This window comes from Telopea speciosissima, chromosome 6 (genome assembly GCF_018873765.1).
Source record: "Telopea speciosissima isolate NSW1024214 ecotype Mountain lineage chromosome 6, Tspe_v1, whole genome shotgun sequence".
Taxonomy (NCBI): Eukaryota; Viridiplantae; Streptophyta; class Magnoliopsida; order Proteales; family Proteaceae; genus Telopea; species Telopea speciosissima.
Window position 1 is genome coordinate 52,732,634 of NC_057921.1, and position 18,896 is coordinate 52,751,529.

The 18,896-nt window shown below is 41.8% G+C and overlaps 1 protein-coding gene across 2 annotated transcripts in view; it reads right to left on the reverse strand.

Moving 5' to 3' along the window:
* The window catches only part of LOC122664179 (protein PHYLLO, chloroplastic), a 125,413-nt gene that overhangs the window by 18,247 nt on the left and 88,270 nt on the right, over nucleotides 1–18,896 (reverse strand). For both annotated transcript variants that reach the window (XM_043859894.1, XM_043859895.1), the window contains exons 16-19: nucleotides 17,347–17,505; nucleotides 5,568–5,693; nucleotides 5,357–5,488; nucleotides 5,152–5,269 (exon numbers count right to left, since the gene is read on the reverse strand). In XM_043859894.1, coding sequence (XP_043715829.1) covers nucleotides 5,152–5,269; nucleotides 5,357–5,488; nucleotides 5,568–5,693; nucleotides 17,347–17,505 — 535 coding nt within the window. The remainder of the gene's footprint in view (nucleotides 1–5,151; nucleotides 5,270–5,356; nucleotides 5,489–5,567; nucleotides 5,694–17,346; nucleotides 17,506–18,896) is intronic.

The window sequence follows — 18,896 nt, forward strand, 5'->3', positions numbered from 1 at the left end:
GGGTTTATTTAAGTGGAGTTTCATCTGGTGGTGCTTCGGTTGACTCACAACCCTCTCAACTAGTCACTCAGTTAGCATTTGAGAATCCCCACACCTAGATCTCTATTGTGAAGTTGGATAACACCAACTACTTAACTAGGCTCATCTGTAAAGCTTTCTCTTCGGAGTAGGGGGAAACTTGGATATATTACTGGCACCATTCAAGCTCCAACTGCTAATTCTCCTACATAGCAGAAATAGGAAACCGAAAACTCCTTGGTTATGACTTGGCTGATTTTTTTGATGAAGCATGAGATTTCGAGGAGGATTATGTGAAAGGAAACTGCCGAAGACAATTGAGATAGTTTTTCCAAGACCTTTGACAAGATACTCTGCCAAGGTTTACCAACTTCTCCAGAAGATTATCACCATGCGGCAAGGTGATAGGACAATTTCTGAGTATTACAATACTTTTGTAGGCCTTTGGGAGGAATATGACCACTATCGGGACCTTTAATTGACCAATCCCGAGGATGAAGCTAAGTGTACCGTACTCTTGAGAAGGAACGTGTCCTCATTATTCTTGGTGGACTCAATCCTTACTATGAACCTATCCGGATACAGATTTTAGGTCGGTCTTCTCTTCCCTCCTTAAATGAGGTCTATAGCTACTCGCAAAGTGAGGAGACTAGGCGAGTGGCCATGGGACCAGTTTCATCCCTTGAGTGGTCTGCTCTTACTTCTAGTTCTCACAGAGATTGGCGTAGTAGTGGTAGAGGTCAAGGGCCTACGATGATAGAGACAAACTTCGATGTGATCACTGCAGAAAACCTGGACACACTAGAGAGAGGTGTTGGGTACTTCATGGTTGTCCCCTTAGTATGCGTAGTGGCAGGCGAGGGGGAGCGCGAGCACATACTGTGACGGCTAAGCAGGATCATGTCTCGGTTGGGCAGCTCTTCTACTGCATCCATAGTGTCCGACACTTTGGCTTCCACCATGTAGGTCTCCACCTCAGCCCCTTCCATTGCTCCATCTTGGGTCATTGACTCTGACGCCACCGATCATATGATTGGTATGTCTCAGTGTTACTACTCCTACTCTGTTTGTTCTTGTCTCCTCAGGTTTCTACCTTCTCTCTTCCCCCCCCCCAAAGTTTTTGGCTGAGTTTGTTATGTCCATGTCAACAAGTCCGCAAGGACTAAACTAGAGCCCAAAGCTCTCAAATGCATTTTCCTTGGGTACTTCTTTACCAAAGGCTATAAGTGCTATCACCCTTCTTCTCGCTGGCGATTTCTCTCCAAAGATGTCACCTTTTGTGAATCTATACTTTCTTTGCTCCCCATTAGCTTACTCTTCAGGGGGAGAATAGAGGGAGTGAAGGGGTCACTGATGTTACCCTTGTTATTGCCACCCTTACCTATTTCACCATTCACGCTTGATATTGGGAAACACAAAGAGATGGTTGTTGTTGATGCAGGTGTTGATTCTGGTAATGAAAAGGAGTTAGTTGTGTACAAAAGAAAGGGAAAGAAGACCTGCCAAGAGTCCTCTTTGGATCCACATCCTGAGATCCACCTTCCTTAGTCTAAGGTAACACTCCTCTTCCTTCTAATTTGGACCTTCTCATTGCTATTCAAAAGGGGAAAAATGCTTGCACTAATCCCATAGCCCAGTTTGTTTTCTATGATGCTATTTCTCCTATAAGTATTGCATTCACTACTACCCTTTCCTCCATTTCCATCCCCAAAAATGCCATTGAGGCTATCTCTGACCCAAAGTGGAAGTAAGCAATGTCAGAGGGAGAATTCCAGTTGGATGTAGATGGGTGTATATAATCAAGTATAGATCAGATGGCACTATTGAGAGATATAAGGCAAGGTTGGTGGTCATTGACTACCAGGAAACCTTTGCTCTTGTGGCTAAAACGATAGAGTCCTCTTATCTCTAGCGGCTAATAGGGATTGGCCATTGTATCAACTGGATGTGAAGAATGCTTTCCTCCATGGTGACTTAGAAGAGGAAGTATACTGCAAACTCCACCAGGCTCCAACTTTCCTTCAACTTAAGGGAAAGTGTCTCTTAAAAAAGGCATTGTATGGTCTCAAGCAATCTCCCAAGGCATGGTTTGAGAGGTTTAGTGGCCATTTTGAAAACTGGGACCTCTCAAAGCCAAGCTGACCACACACTGTTTACCCGGCGAGGTAATGACACTATCATAGCCCCCATTGTCTATGTGGATGATATTGTGGTGAATGGGAATGACAAGGCTGAAATACTAAGATTGAAGTCCCATTTCGCCCAACAGTTTGAAATTAAAGATCTCGGACCTTTGAAATATTTTTTGGGAATTCAAGTGTCCAGATCTAGGAAGGGAATAAACATATACCAAAGCAAGTTTGTGCTAGACTTACTAAAAGAGACAGGAATGCTGGGTTGTAAGCCAGCAAACTCTCCTATTGATCAGAATCACAAATTAGGAGAAGATTGTGGTCCTTCACTAGTTGATGCAAAGAAATACCAGAGACTTGTAGGAAAGTTGATTTATCTTTGTGACTTGCCCAGATATTACCTATGCAGTTGAGGTGGTGTGTCAGTTTATGCATGCTCCCAAAAAGTGGGCACTTAGATGATGTATACCGGATCCTCACATACTTGAAGTCCTGCCCAAGAAAAGGCCTCCTATATCCCAAACACAGCCATTTGAGAATTGAAGACTACACTGATGTGGATTGGGCAAGTTCAGTTTCAGACAGATGATCTACATCAGGTTATTGTACTTTTGTGGGTGGTAATTTGGTGACTTAGAGGAGCAAGAAGCAACCTGTAGTGGTCAGATCTAGTGCAGAGGCTGAGTTTGGGGCTATGGTTCATGGAGTTTATGAACTCCTATGGTTGAAGAGGCTAGTTCAAGAGTTGGGGTTTGATATTGAAGCACCTATGAGACTTTATTGTGATAACAAGGCTGCTACAAGTATAGCCCAAAATCCTATGCAACATGACTAAACAAAGCATATTGAGGTGGACAGACACTTCATCAAAGAGAAGATTGGCTTCGGACACATGCAATCCTTTTATAAGGACTGGTGACCAGCTAGAAGACATCTTTACCAAAGGTCTTATCCATCACCAATTCAGTAGCCTTTTGTGCAAGCCGGGAATGTATGACATTTATTCTCCAGCTTGAGGGGGAGTGTTAGAATTAATAAGGGTATATTTTAGGCACATGCCCATTATGTTGTAAGTTGATGTAATGTGTTGCTTTTGTTTTTTTCCTTTTACCTCCCTTTGCCATCTTATATTAGCACTGGGGCAAGAATGTAATTTGGCATCCTAGTTAAGTGAATACATGGGAGAGTTGAGAATACTCTCCCACCTAATTTCACCGAACTCTCTCCCTCTCCATTTCCTTGTCTTCTTCTTCTTCTCCCATCGTCTTCCCTCTTCCTTACTTACCTCCATGACCTATATTCCAACTATTAGACATGATAATAGAAGGCCATACCTTCTCATAACTCTTGAAAAATATGGAATTGCATTTTCTAGATACATAGCTTGCGTCAAAATCTCTAGAATTATTTGTTCCATTGATACCAAGATGGTACTGCCCAATCTTTTAGTCCAATATATGTATCCAGCAAGAGCATTTTCAACTTGGATTAATGAAATGGACATGATTATCAGGCAATATCATACAGTTTGAATTGGAAATCTCAATCATCTTTATGTGCTATTTCAGAAAAGCAGAAAATATTATTATTGAAAAATTTTCAGGTCTGGGTACCCACGACTATCCCATGGGGGGACTGGGACACTGGGGGCTGGGGCCCTTATAACCTGCCAAGTGTTCATGATGAGAGGATCAGAAATTCCTCTAAGGGATTAACTAGAACAAAAATCAGCACCAATGGATGATTTCAACTGCCATCTCCAGTTAGGAAGTTGACAAAGTCATCTGCACTTGTAAAGAGTATCGGAAATGATGCTGTCCCTAATGCCAACCGAGCTTCTCACTTTGATCATCTCAGCTTCACAGGACTTTCCAACTGGAATGGGACTGGGAAGTATTTGAGAACTTCTCTAAGATCATTTGCCAAAATATACCACCAATTCCAACTGAACTGGGGGATCCAAAAGTAATAACATCTTTCATCCAAACAGGCATGACTAAATCGTGTTCCTCCCACTACCCAGAAGAATGTTGGCAATTCCCAAGAGGTCTTCTATCTTTTTTTTTTGGGTGAATAAAAAATTCACTACCAAAGAGAAAAATACAGCAGCTCCCTTAGGGAGCGAAAAGAAGACAGAAAAGAAGAGCCAAAGCCTCAAGAAGAGGAGGATTGGAGGGAGATGGAGGAGAGACCCTAGGAGACAACAATAAGCCTGTTCCTTGGGGAGTTGATACAAAATAAGGGGGCAGCCGAAGAAAGCTTAGCATTGATCTCAAAAGAAATGAAATTCCAAATCTGCTGAAGGGAAGAATTCTTCGACTTCTGGGCCAGCATTTGGCTAAAACTTCCTTCCAAATAGCTGAGGAGAAAGGACAAGCAAAGAAAAGATGCTTAGTATCTTCCATATTGTTCCAACAAAGGCAGCACGAAGGGGAGACAGCAATCTGAAGATGATGGAAGAAGGACTGCGTTGGAAGACAATTGGATAGCGTTCTCCAGGCTGTGAAGCAGTGACGGGGGATGTGATGCTTGAACCAGAGAAGATTTCTCCAGGGGACCAGAGGGTTTTTGATGCGGATGTGATCCCAGGCAGCATTAGCACTAAAGGAACCCGTCGAGGAAGGCGACCAAATAACACAATCACCTCTCCCAGATGGGTTTCTAATGAGCCCCAATTTGGAGGTCTGCAATCTCATAAGCCCCTCACCCCCACATTCAACGTATTACACCGTCTACCATTGAAAGCAGTTTAGTTTTGAAAGCTTTCATCATAGACAAGCCCAAGTCTGTCTTATTAATCCCAATTCCTCTGACATCTGCAATCTTATACCCCCTCACATATCATAGGGCAATATCTACCAGAGACCTTCACTAGTTTTTCTTTATGGCTTTCTTGAAGTAGAAATAGGTTATTCTGAAACTAGTATAAATCATTGACACTCTTTTCCCAATAGAATAATATACTTGTCCATGACCAGAAAAAAGTAGAGTGATAACCAACCTCTCCAAACCCTACGCTTCCATCATTGAGAGACAAAGTTAAAATAAAGCCTTCTCGGTAGAACCCTTCTGAGTTGCAACTAGAGGGAGTTGAAGTATGTGGAGCACAAAGTTCAATTCTGATTTAAACCACAATAGCGGAATAAGTGAAACTGTAATTTCCATTAAGAACTCTCATACTTATTTTTTATGCATAAATAACTTACCTATATAAAGAATATTCCATTCTTTTAATCTTGCCCAGGAACAAGCTGCTACAGACATGGTCTGGTACAGAAAGCCTTGAAAGGATCCTTAGAGCATGATCAGCTGCTTGACGAGCAGAATTCATTAGAATGCTGCAGTGAGGCACTAAAGGTGTTACAAAACTCTAAAACTCATTTCAGAAGTAATTTGATACTAACAAAAAAGTTGAACCTGTGGAAGGTAGCATTATCTTCAATGCAGCTTTCAACTTCAATGACATAGTCAGTGGGTGCATGTCCAGATAGCAATAAAGCATGTTCCAGTTCCATTCTTGTCCGAACATGCAAATGTTTCACACTGCACAATATATGTTAATTGTCAAAGCGAAGCAAGGATAAGTAAAAAGCAAACACAGGCTAGATATATGGATTTATTGTAAATGATTCACACTGCAGAATAAATGTCTCTTTTTTCCTTTGTGTGTATGTGCACATCAGTGTTTGTCATATATTATTGGACTCTACCATATCATGCAGTTTAAGCATTCATTTTGAAGCCCTTCAGACGGAGGACCCTAAGAGGGTCTACTACTGTCAGTAAGAGAGATTCTTTTTTCTCACTACACTTTAATTGAACCGAGATATGTTTATTGGTGGGTTTTCCAATTGAAGTACTGAGTCATAAGAATTGACAAGTATTCTTGCCTAACTTTCAGCAACAACAGGCTAATGCTAGGAGGCAATCTGATATTCTGATGTTAAATTTCTTAACATCAAGGATATGGCTTTATATCATAAATGTCAGAGTCAGAGTATTTGTATATCTATTTAGGTCATATGCCATTTCAGGGAACAAACATGGAAATGCTTGTACTTTGGCATGAAATAGGCCGTTGGTGACATGAATCTAACAGTTTCTTTCCATTGTCTTCTGAAAACTATGTTGGAGTAATGTTCAATTAGATTTTTGAATGAAATATGAATCTAACAGTTTCTTTCCATAGGCTTCTGAAAACTATATTGGAGTGATGCTATAAAAAAATCATGCTATTATGGAGAGTAAATTCTATTGTAGGCATTAACATTCAGGTCAAGATACATCTAATTGTTAAGAGTTTTGTAATAAGGGTACATTGTGTTATTATCTTGTATTGTGTTTTGCATGGGGGTATGTACGTAATTTCCCATAACATAAGCAAGTAAGTGAATATAGGTTTAGTATATTTATCTTTGAACACCTGACCTAACCTGACCTCCCCTCTCTCCTGAGTCCTGCCACCGTCCACCATGGCTGGTTCCCTTAGGATGGTCCCTCTGCCCAATGTTTAAAATCTCATTTCGTTTCGGCCTGACCAAAATATATGAAATTTCGGATATTTTGACCTATATTTTTCTGCAAGATTTCGGTAGGTTTTAGGCCAAATTAAGGCCTGAAACTTCATGGAAACACCTATTTTAGCCTATATAAACAATTGTGTTTTGGATTTGCACCCTTGATTGGCAGTATACGGTCGAATCCTAATGTATAACTTAGTTAATTACACATACACATTGTTTAAGACTTTAAGTACTAGAGGACATAATAATTAAGACACAGTGAGGTTGTAGATCGGCCTCCAGTGTTTGACATATAATAATTTCATCAGACAAACATATATTGATCATTTTTTTTCAAAAAAACATTTATGGAGAAAATGGTTTTACCTAAAATAGTGGAAAGGCTTCATTGATGTACTAAGAAGGTTCAATACTGACTTCCCCAAGTGATTCTGGCGTAGATGCGGCGAAGATTCGAAGAAGAAAGCAAAAATCGCCAAAAAAAGAATGAAAGATGAAGAAATGGGAGCAAAAAAATGGAAAACACAAAGGCTTGTGAGCTCTTGGTCGAAATTTCGACCGAGACTCACGAGACTTGGAACTTTTATAATGTGGGTTTGTAACATCTTGCCGAAATTTCGGCGAGATGTTACAAAGTGTTGATATTTCGTGAAATGACTGAAATTTCAATCGAGTTTTGGTCTTTTTACATTTTGAAGGTACATTTTGTTTCGATCAGACCGAGATACTTGAAATTCTCGGAATTTCGACCGAGATGAAACGAGAATTTGTATATTGTCTCTGCTACCCAGGGTCCCCAGCTCACTCACTCCCCCCTCTCCCCCTTTTTCCCCAGCTCCTCCCCATCTCCGCTATCCCTGCAGTCTCCATAGTACTAAATCTTGTCTCGAAGGGCTATTTCGGCCAGACCGAAATTTCGCCAAAACAATGTATTTTCTCTATGAGTTTTGCTTGGCCATTCGGGGTCAAAATGCTGAAAGGACCGAAATAACCAAAATTTCGACGAAACGGTGCATTTTTTAGATCGAAATGACCGAAATTTCCTAAATTTTGAATTTTTTTCATTTCGAAGTAGCATTTCGTCCCGGTAGAGTCGAAATTTCCGAAATATCTGATATCTCACCGAGATTTTGGCGAGATTTAGTACTATGGCAGTCTCCCCCTCTCCCTCCATACCAGGTCTGGGTCTAGTCTCTTCAACTAGAAGTCGGCTTCCTTTGGAGAGGGTCTTCCTCTTCACTTTGTTCCCCCTTCCTTTAGCGGCAGTTCTAAGTTCGCCAATTGTCCCTAAGAACTTTTGGCCAACAAAGCAAATCTATGGTCCAACTCCTTAGTCGAACATTTTATGGGAAGCCATCTACCTTTTAACATTGTGAAACTCTTGCTTTGTAAACAATGGAAAACTCAAGGACAGTTGGAAACTTGTTAGACAATGGTTTCTTCATCTTTAAATTTGTTGAGGAACGTGATAAGCTCTGAATCCTTGAAAGTAGCCACTGGCAAGGTAGACGCAAGCTAATCTTCCTCAGGCACTGGGATCGTCGTCTTCAACTTCGCAAGGTTGATCTATCATCCATTCCCCTGTGGGTCTCATTACCGGGGCTTCCCTTGCATTTCTAGCGCTCAGATAGCCTCAGTCACATTGTCTCAGTGCTGGGAACTCCATAATATTCTGATGGATGGACCAAAAAGAAAGACCACCTGGCCTATGCTCGGATTTGCATTGACATCCCAGCGGAAGATCTACCTCCTTCATCTATCACTATCTTTGAGGGTGAGGGATACACGTTTGAGCAAGATGTTTTGTACGATTGGAAATCCCCCCACTGTGAAGGTAGTCAAGGTACAAAGTGTTTTGGCACCGCTCCTCCCATTGCCTCCCCCAAACCTTCAGCCCTCCTTCGAGCGAACCCACTTCCACCACCTTTCCTTCCTCAGATGGGAATTTGGAAGTTGAACAACCAACCTAAACCACTACTGTCTTCGATACTTGCATTCACCCCCATTCCATATACTTGGCTCCCCCCGCACCTCTCCCTTTGGCTGATCCCAACCTTTTTCCCATCCATGGCAACCTTTATCCCAACGCCCAACAACCCTTTGGTCCCCTGGCAAGTCGCTTTCCCTCGATCCTCCAACTAGGATCCTTGTCCATTCGAGCTCCTATTGCTCCAGCGCTCTCCCCCTCTCGGCTATCAGGATCTTCTCGAAGTTTTAACAACTCCAGGTTTGGCCCCTTCCCCTCCGCTTTTATCTCTCCCAATGTCTAACCCTCTAGTTCCACCGCCGGCTCAACCCTAACCCTATCTTATCTCATTCTTTAAACTCTCACTTTCGAGGCCCATCGCTTGGCCCATTTTTGGGCTCAAACCTGCCTTCAAGCGCCTCACCTTCTAGGCCCTCCATTAGGCCCAACCCAACCACTCATCACCCATCTACATCTGACCCACCCACCTTCCGTCTCACATCTCTCCGCTAGCCCATACTGAGCTAAACTACCTTCCATCCACCAGTAGACATGATGGGCGATGGGAATCCTATCCCTCCTCCGCCCGACGGCCTTCACATTAACCTACCTACCATTCTCCCGCAACAAGCCCCTCCCTCGGTAGCCTCCACAATGTCTCCTCTTGCTGTTTTTGGCCTCTCCCAGCCATTGGAAATCCCCCCTCCCCAAAAAAAAAATAATAAAAAAAAACTTGCGTGCTTACCACAGGCGCCACCATAACAGCTCCTTGGTGTCCCGCCATGTTGAGTCTACTCCCATCTCTGGGGAGCCTTTGTTGCACCACCCCCTGTTCCCAATGAGTCAGGGACACTTAATGCTCCGCCCAAGCATGCTAAGATTCACTCTCGCATAAGTTAAATCATTCCTCTTTTGTTGCCTTATTGAAACCCGAGTCTGAGAGCCCAATGCCCCTTGCATCGCTTCCTCAATTGCCCCTAGTTGGTCAATCTTCTCTAACTATTCCCACTACCACAATCGCCCCATTTGGTTCCTTTGGGATCCCTCTAAGATTTATGTTTTGCTGCTGTCCTCTTCCTCCCAAATCTTGGACCTCAATATTTCTGAGAGCTATGGGAACTTCAACTTCCTCTTTACTTCAACTTAAGCCTCCAACAATCCAAATGGGAGACTCTCTTTGGGAAGACCTCCTTGCTATTGCCTTCTAGGTTGGCTCATCCCCTTGGGGATTGAGAGGGGACTTCAATGTTGTCTGTTATGGCCACGAAAAGCAAGGTGGTGATATGTTTGACATTTCCACAGTTAATGCCTTTAATGAATTGCATTGAGGACATAGGCACTAGTGACTTGAGATGGTCAGGATTTAACCTCACCTGGCATAACAGAAGAAGTGGGAATTCTAGAAATTGCATGCAAGCTTGACCGGATCCTTGTCAATATAGCCTAGCTATCCTCCTTCCCTTCCTCCCATGCCACCTGTAACCCCCTAGCACCTCAAACCATAGCCCCATCATCCTCCTTGTTCAATCTTCCATCTCCTTTGGCCCTAAACTCTTTAAATTTTTCGACATGTGGACCTCCCAACCTGATTTCCTCCCTCTTGTCAAAGCAGCCTGGGACAAGCCTGTCCATACTCATTCCTCCTCTCCCCCCCCACCCCATTGGCCATTGCTTTGGCTAAAAAGCTTCAAAATGAAAGGAGCTCTTAAAAGTTAGAATTCTTCTACCTTTGGGAACATCTCCTTGGCCTCAGATTGTAGAGATAGGCTTTCCTCCATCCAATTGTGGCTCCAAACTGATATTCAAAATTCCTCTCTGACAAATGAAGAAAAGTAGTATCCCTGGAACTCTTCTCCCTCACTGCTCAAGAAGAGAGCTTTCTCAGGCAAAAAATCTATGGTTAAATGGTTAGTACTTGGGGACTCCAACTCGGCCTACTTCCACAGATCGATGAAAGCAAGAATTAATGTCAACTCCATTACCAAGCTTTTGGCTAGAGATGGTTCCCCTCTTGTTAAATTTGAAGATATTAAGGCAGAAGGCTGCTGCCTATTTTAAGGATATTTTTGCCCCCCCCCCCCCGAAAATTGCTCCCCGATGTGATCCCTGACAGCCTTCTAAAAAAGTTTATCCCCACTTACCTTACTTCATCCCTCCAAGCCATCCCGACTGAGGAAGAGATCCTATCTGCTGTCCTCTCTCATAAGAATAAAAAAATCCCCTGGTCCTAACGGCTTCAATATGTTTTTCTTCTCCTCTTAGGAGATTATCAAAGATGACCTTCTTAAAGCTATCAAGAGTTTCTTCTTCAATCTGATCCAGATCAAAGGGACTAATCATACCTTCCTCTGCCTCATCCCAAAGAAAGAGGGTGCCTCTGCCATGCCTAATTTCAGACCCATCAGCCTTTGCAACCTCCTCTACAAGTTCATTAGCAAAGTCCTTGCCAATAGGCTCAAGTTGGTAGTGGACTCCTTAGTCAATGTCAATTAGTCAGCATTTATTGTAGGCAGAAGCATCTCTAATAATACGATCCTCTGTAATGAGCTTGTTAGAGGTTTTGACAAAAAGAATCACTCCCTTGCTGCCCTTTTAAAGATTGATATCCATAAGGCTTTTGAATCTTTGGGATGGGATTACATTTCACAAGTCATGCTCAAGGTGGCCTTCCCTCCAGTCTTTGTCAACTGGGTCTACCATTAAATCTTCTCTCCATCCTTCTCGGCTCTGGTAAATGCTAATCCGGCTGGCTACTTCTCCTCCTCAGTTGGCATCCGCCAGGGCTGCCCTTTATCTCCTCTCATCTTCACTTTAGCTCTTGAGGTCCTCTTTAGAGGTATCCAAGTCAATACGGATCACCAACTTATCTCCCCCATCTTTAAGTGCTAGGCTCTTAACCTCACCCACCTGGCCTTTGTGGATGACTTAATGATCTTCTTCAAAACTTCCATTGAGTCCATTGAAGCGATTATGTCTTGCATGCAGCACTTTGAATGGTTATCTACTTCTGGATCCATCCTTTGAAAATTTTCTTATTTTTAGTAAAATGTCATTAAGGACGTCAAAGGTATCCTAGCTGAGAAGATTGGTTTTCCTATCGGCCACCTCCTGGTCAAATACTTGGGGCTGCCTTTGATTCCAGGCAGATTATCAACTCACCATTGTACTCCCATGCTTGATCTGATGCGCAAGAGACTCTAAATTTGGAAAGGCAAGCTCTTATCGTACACCGGCCGCTTAGAGTTGATCAGATCCATCCTTCAATCCTGCTACATCTTCTGGTCTAGTACTTATGGGCTGACACAATCCACCATTAATGCTCTCGAAACCCTTATGTGTGCCTTGCTTTGGAATGGAGCTAAATCCTTCAGATTTCTTCATCCTATCAATTGGGCCTCCCTCTGCCTTTCAAAGGAAGAAAGTAGCCCTGGTTTGAGGATGATTAAAGAGGTTAATGCTGCAGGTATTCTTAAATTAATCTAGAAACTTTCTTCTCATCACAAGAGTATTTGGGTTGACTGAATTTACTAGGGACTTCTTCACTATGACTCTATTTGGACAGATCCTACCTCTCCTGATGCCTCCTGGATGTGGCAAAAGATCCTCAAGCTATTTGGCCCCTTGCCCTCCAAGCTACCTCCTCCCTCATTGCGGATGGTGCCTCCACTTATGACCCGCCTTTGGCTTGATCATTGGCACCCCTTAGGTGTCCTCTACCCTAGGGTTAGTTCAAGAGCCATCTACAATGTGGGCCTTTGTAAGAAATCCTCTATTGCTGATATTATTTGCCACGATAACTAGGCTTCCCCTGCTTCTGATTGCCCCTAGTTAGCGGGCTATCTGGGTTCTCAGAAGACCTTCGGTTAGTGGCGACATTATGGTCTGGTTTGCTTCCTCTAATGGCCTCCTTAGCTCCAAGTCAGCCTGGAATCTCATCAGAGTTCGTGGTTCCTTATCCCATTGGCACAAATTAGTTTGGTTCAAGTTCTATATCCCTCGGCATACCTTCCCTGTTTAGCATGCCCTTTCAAACTGCCTCCCAATGCAATCCTTTTTTATTCATCATCACATTCCCTCCTCGTCGACTTGCTGTCTCAGTTCAAATGCTCCAGAGGATGTGGAGCACCTTTTCCTTGCCTGCTCCTTCTCCATTTTATGGAAAGGCCTTCTCTCCAAATGTTGGCCCCGTAGTCGGAGGATCCTTCTTTTTCAGAGCGAGTGGATCTGGGTGAATATGACCTTTGGGGGTTCGTCGGTATATGATGTTGTGGGTAAGCTTGCTTTTGGATCCACCGTCAATCACATTTGGATGAAGCGCAACCTCAGAAAATGGTCTTCCCAGTCCAGGATGTGAAATCCGCAATAAATTTAAACTCTTTTTTTTTGGAACTTGTGTGATCTCAGGTTCCAGCTCTGAGTCTATGTTGGCATCGATGCTATGGGCTGCATCGGTCGAGGACACAGATGAAATACTCGACACACCTATGGAGGATTCCAAGGATTCTTCCCAACTTGGCCTTTTGGAGTCAGAGGACCCCTGTGAAACCCCGTACCGGAGTTACTTGTGTCGGATTTGCTGCCTGGAGGCTATGCAGAAGCTCTCCCTTAATTAGAACTATTGCAACTATAATTTAAAAGTATTTCTATGATGTTTTGTACGACCAAATAGAATTAGAGGGGTATTTTAGTCAAATTGCCTCTGTGGGACCCACGTCCCCAGTGGGGAATCCTGTTCCTAACAATTACCCATGTCCGGATTATCCCTGATGTCGTATGACGTCACTCTATGGTTAGAATAGATTAATAAATACAAAATTCTGGTTAGAAACTGTTTTAGAAATCAGTTTTAAAACTGATTTTACTTACAATGACCAGATTGCCCTTAATGACTTAAGCACTATAAATACCATTCCCTTTCCACTATTTACTCATTCCTACCTAAGAGAACCGAAAATCAAACTTAGAAATTGGAGAGGAAATAGAGAAAAGAGAAGGGGAGAAGGGAAGAAGGGAGAAGAAGACTTGCCTTGGGAAGTTTGAACCTGGCCTAGTTTTGGGAGCTTAGAAATCTCCATTAGAGGGCTTGGAGCAGAAATTCAAAGCTGTATCTTTAATCCCTGCTACTGCACACATAGGTAAGCTTCAATCCTTGCTGCTCCTATCTATTCTTCCCTAATTTCTTCTCTAAAACCCCTCTAATTGCAGCCTAAGCTGTTGGCTGCCATTAAAGCCTTATAACCAAGCTGTGATAATGAAGATTTAGTGTCTCTGGGACTGATTTAGGTCAATTTTCACTCATTTGCACCTGAAATTCATGGCAGTCCCTCTAATTGTGTTCAATTCTGGTTCTAGGGACCAGATTTTAGAACCCTAATTCACCAATTTGAAATCTATAATTAAAATTCCCTAATTTAGGTTTAATTTTAGAAATTGAACAACTATATTAGATTGACCCACCTTGGATTAGGTCCAAAAGGTGAAATTGGATGCTTGCATGACAAGATCCATGAAGCACAGACAAAACCCCCAAATTGATATTAAGTTCTGAAATTAAACTATTAAATTGACATAACCCACCTTAGAATAGGTTGGAATCATGAAATTGGACCCCTAAATTGACCAATGACCCATCTCTGATCTCTTTAATTGAACCTATTTATGGTTCAGACCTGAAATTGGCTGCTAATTTCTTGCTGTCCATTAAATTGCAGCTGAACCCAATTAAATTAAGGAACCCTAAGTTAGAAATTTGGGGTTAATCTCTTTAAATCCTCAAATTAATTGAAATTTTTATAATTAAATCACAATCCCAGGTTGAACCACCTTAGAGCAGTGTGAAAATTGAAATTGGTGGCTTGTATGTGAAGATCAGAGCACCTGGGCCAAAAACCCCAATTCTGCCCCTGAATCCGGTTCACCCTTTTTATGCCCATTTTGCCCTCCAATGATTGGGTGCTGCCCTAGACCTATACCAAACACTAATGCTTGCAGTTTTTCTACTGTTCTAGGACTATCTCTGCTGTTTTTCTTCTATTGTTGTTTGGTTTGCGGGAATCTTGTTGCCTAGACTAGCCTAACACTTCAGGTAAGGGAATTTGACCTTATTTTGGTGTGTTTATGACTTTAATTTATTGTTGTTCTGATTGCCATGCCATGCATCATCAAATGCTACTCAGTGCATATAGTTTATTAGCTCGTGTTTTATTGCACTAGAATGCATATGATTTAGGCTGCATATGGCATCTTGCATTGCATTGATATTATCGATATTGTGAATTTATTGTTGGTAAAGTACTGTACTTTTATAATTCGGCTATCCATACATGTGCCATCATGAATAGATTGCACTGGGCTAGGTTATATATCATCACCCAGTACTACGTCCCTTACCAACAGGGGAAGAGGTGTTGGACAACCCGTGGTAGGTCCGAAGGGAAATTCCGGGATGCTATTCACTGTCCCATGTTAGCGTGTGTATCACCGCTGTGGGAATAATCAGTAGGGTTGGTCTTTGGGGGTCTGTCGGGTCCGCTGCCTGGTGACATGCCGATCTGGTGGGTCCTCACTGTGGTAGAATGGTTTCGCTCGGGTGACCGACGTCTGGTTATGTGTTTCCGGGACCGAGGTTAGCATCTACCACAGCAGTACTTATACCCCATAAGACTTAGTTTCCATGTTAGGAGCATGTTAGATAGGGAAATTCATCATGGATTATTGTGTTGTGTTTGCATGCATTTCCTTACTGGGCTCAGTGGAGCTCACCCCTGTGAACACTATATTTTTCCTTCAGATGATATTGCTGTTACTTCTGTGGGAGACTCTGCCACTGTGGACACTCCTTTTGCTCATGGAGTCGATACTCCCCTTCTCGTGGAGCATGAGGCTTCGAGCTCATGTGATCACTGCGCGTTCTCCTGATCTCCCTGTTTGATTAGGCTATCTCTACTTCCTCCTCCTTTTTGTTATAACACTTTTGTAGTAAATATTGTATATAGTCTTTTGGTGGTTGGGTTACTTCTTTTGTAGGCTGTTGATGTAACTCAAATGTACTCAAAGTTTCACATATATAAATTTCACTCACTAGATCTCCTGTATTACTGTCTTATTCTTATATTATTGCTTCCGCTGCATTTAATTCTGTTTATTGTGAATGAGACTTGCGAATAGAGTACTGCACTTGCGATCCTGGTGGGTTGGTTGGATGTCTGAGACATCTAGTCACACTTGGCCCTTATGAACTGGGCCAGGGTGTGACACAGGACCTGCCAGCTGATTTGGGACTCTATAGCCTTCGACATTAGAAGCAAGCTTTCCTCCTTTTCTAAGTGATAAGTGGACACCCTAGGGAACAGGCATATTGTTGTATCATGGGGCCTTCCCTCCTCCCTCCTGTATCCCTCTCTGTAACGGCTGGCAGCTTTTGTTGCTTACTTTTCTTCTGTAATTCTTTCTCCCCCCCCTTTTTTGGGGGGCCCCTGTTCTCGCTTCTTTTGGTAATGATAATCTATTCATCCAAAAACAAACAGTCCAGAACTGAGATTCCATACCCTGATGCTCAAACATATTCAAACTTTCTTGTTTCCAGCTTCTTCGTCAAAGAAATTAGTAATGAAAATTAATTATTCTTTTGCCTATTCTAATCAGTTATTACAGATTGATGAATGATATGAATGCTGTTGGGCAAGGTCAGTCTAAAGTCTAAACTAATAATTACCAAGCTCCAATTCTCGCTCTACAGACATGATTTGGAAAGCCATCTTCTTCGATGTTAGCTCCAAGTTCCACATGCTTCCTCATAGATCTCTTGTTGATACTCCAAGGAACCGGCATATTGTTGTATCCTAGGATCTTGATGTTTCTCTATTTCGGTCTCAAGGCCCATCTTCTTATGGCTTGAGCCTTGTACAGTTCCCCCCCCCTCTTCCCCTCTTTTGGGGCTTTTGGTCATGATTATTTATTCACCAAAAAAAAAATTACCAAGGCAATACAATTGATCAGGCTGGGTTCTTTCATCAGTGGTCAATCTAAATTCATCCCAAGGCAATGCATATGATCAGGCTAGGTTCAGATTGATGAAAGATATCAATGATGTTGGGCAACGTCAATGTAAACTCTTAAGTACCACATCAGATCAGTTTCACGATATGTAAATGTAACACTTACTATTTACGAACATCTTTACAAGGTTATGTTAATACTCGGTATACCTAGTAGTAATATGTATAAAGCCAGAAACTAAAGGGGGAACATGAAGCATTCACCAATCAATCAATAATCATTCAACATTCATCAAAACAAGCAATAAAGAGTCAAGGAAGTATCTGTTCTTCTAACTTTTTACTGTGTTCCAAATTTTAACACCCTTTGCAATAAAATGCACCATAAAAGCATACAAGCATCCATGAATTTCTTTAAAATAAAATAAAAGGCAAAATGGCGGCCACCTAGGTCAAAACCTGGCCAAGGCAGAGGCCAATTTGTAAAAAAACTAGGGAGGTGCATGCCTTACCCATTATAAAGTGTCTTGGGGACTAGGCAAGGCCTTCACAACTAATAGGGGCAAGTAAAGGTGCAGTACCTTCCTCTCTCCATTTTGTTGCCTAGCTAGTCTAGTTACTGGTTTGTTCGCCCTCGGGCTTGTATTTTCCCCCCTTTTTCTTCGTAATTAAATTTTTTATTCATCCAAAAATAAAAAAAGGTGCAGTACCTATGTGCTTGACACAGCTTGCCAATGGAAATGCTATGCGATGTGTAGAAGAACCGATTAAGCAAACTCGGTTGAGTTTGATTTGCAATTGGAAGCAGACTAAAAATTGCACCACCATGATTGTTTACTACAATAATTGTCAAAGGTTTCCTCCTTATCCTTCAAAAACAGCAATATATCACGAAAATCATGTATGATTAGCCAACTCATCAAATGTAAAATCATAAACCAGCAATCATGAATGATTAGATTTGTAAAAATGGAAATAACATTATAGACAAGAAAACATTCATATCTTATTTAGATGTCAAGTTCATATGTGGTCTACATAATCAGACAAAAAATCTGTAACACATCAGTTTCATATAAACACATTCAGGAGTAAAAAATGGAGATCAGCAGGAAAAAATTAAAACCAACCTAGAAATATTTTATGGTGAAACAAAAATAGATGGACAAACAAGCAGCCGAGCATCAAATAAAAATGACAGAAAAGTGGACCTCTATGGCTGGGAGGTGGAGGTTTCTAAAACATAAGGCAGAAGTTGCAGACAGTCAAAACAATGCAGCAACATGAAGTTATTCAGATTTGTACATAGACAAATTATAGAATATGATCTTTAAAATTCGACCTGACAGGAAAAGATCTACACTTCTACTAATGCTGGTTCCTTTTGCAATCCCACGTTTTACTAGCCAGAATAGAATAGAAAGGTCTTTAAAGATGGAGCAGCAGCTATGCCTATAATAAAATATTTGATCCTTTTGGACTTATTGGGCTTGTGCTACTAAAGATTTAATAGGCATTGATCAAACATATTTCAAGATCTGAGTGAAGTCTTTTTGGCTGATTGAGCTTTTGTTAATATAAATATATACAATCTAGAAAATATGAAGAGAGATATGTACCAGTATTTTTTTTTCCTTCCAAAGTACTGAAATCCAGTTCTTGTTGCCAATCACAAAGTGAAAATATATATACCAACTTAAAAAATGTTCTCTAGTCCCTTCGTTGAAGAAAAAACTGATGAGATGGGAAAATAGGACTTGTGTCATATGAGACATAGTCGATCTTTATTTATAATGAGTGGAACATTCTAGAGAGGTTACAGGACAGAAATACTCCTATGGACAATTCTACCCTTTAAACCCCAAATTACAACACTCCCCCTCAAGTTGGAGCATAGATATCATGCATGCCCAACTTGCACACTAGAGGACTAAAAAGTTTACTACTTAACCCCTTAGTAAACACATCAGCTAACTGTTCTTCAGATTTTACAAAGGGAGTACAAATTAGCCCTTCTTCTAACTTCTCGTTGATAAAGTGCTTGTCAATCTCCACGTGCTTTGTGTGGTCATGCTGAACAGGGTTATGGGCGATGCTAATGGCTGACTTGTTGTCACAATATAACAACATAGGCAAAGGTACAGCAATAGCCAAATCCTGTAATAGGCCTTTAATCCACATCAGCTCGCAGATGCCATGAGACATGGCACAAAATTTGACTTCAGCACTTTATCGGGCAACCACAGCCTGCTTCTTGCTG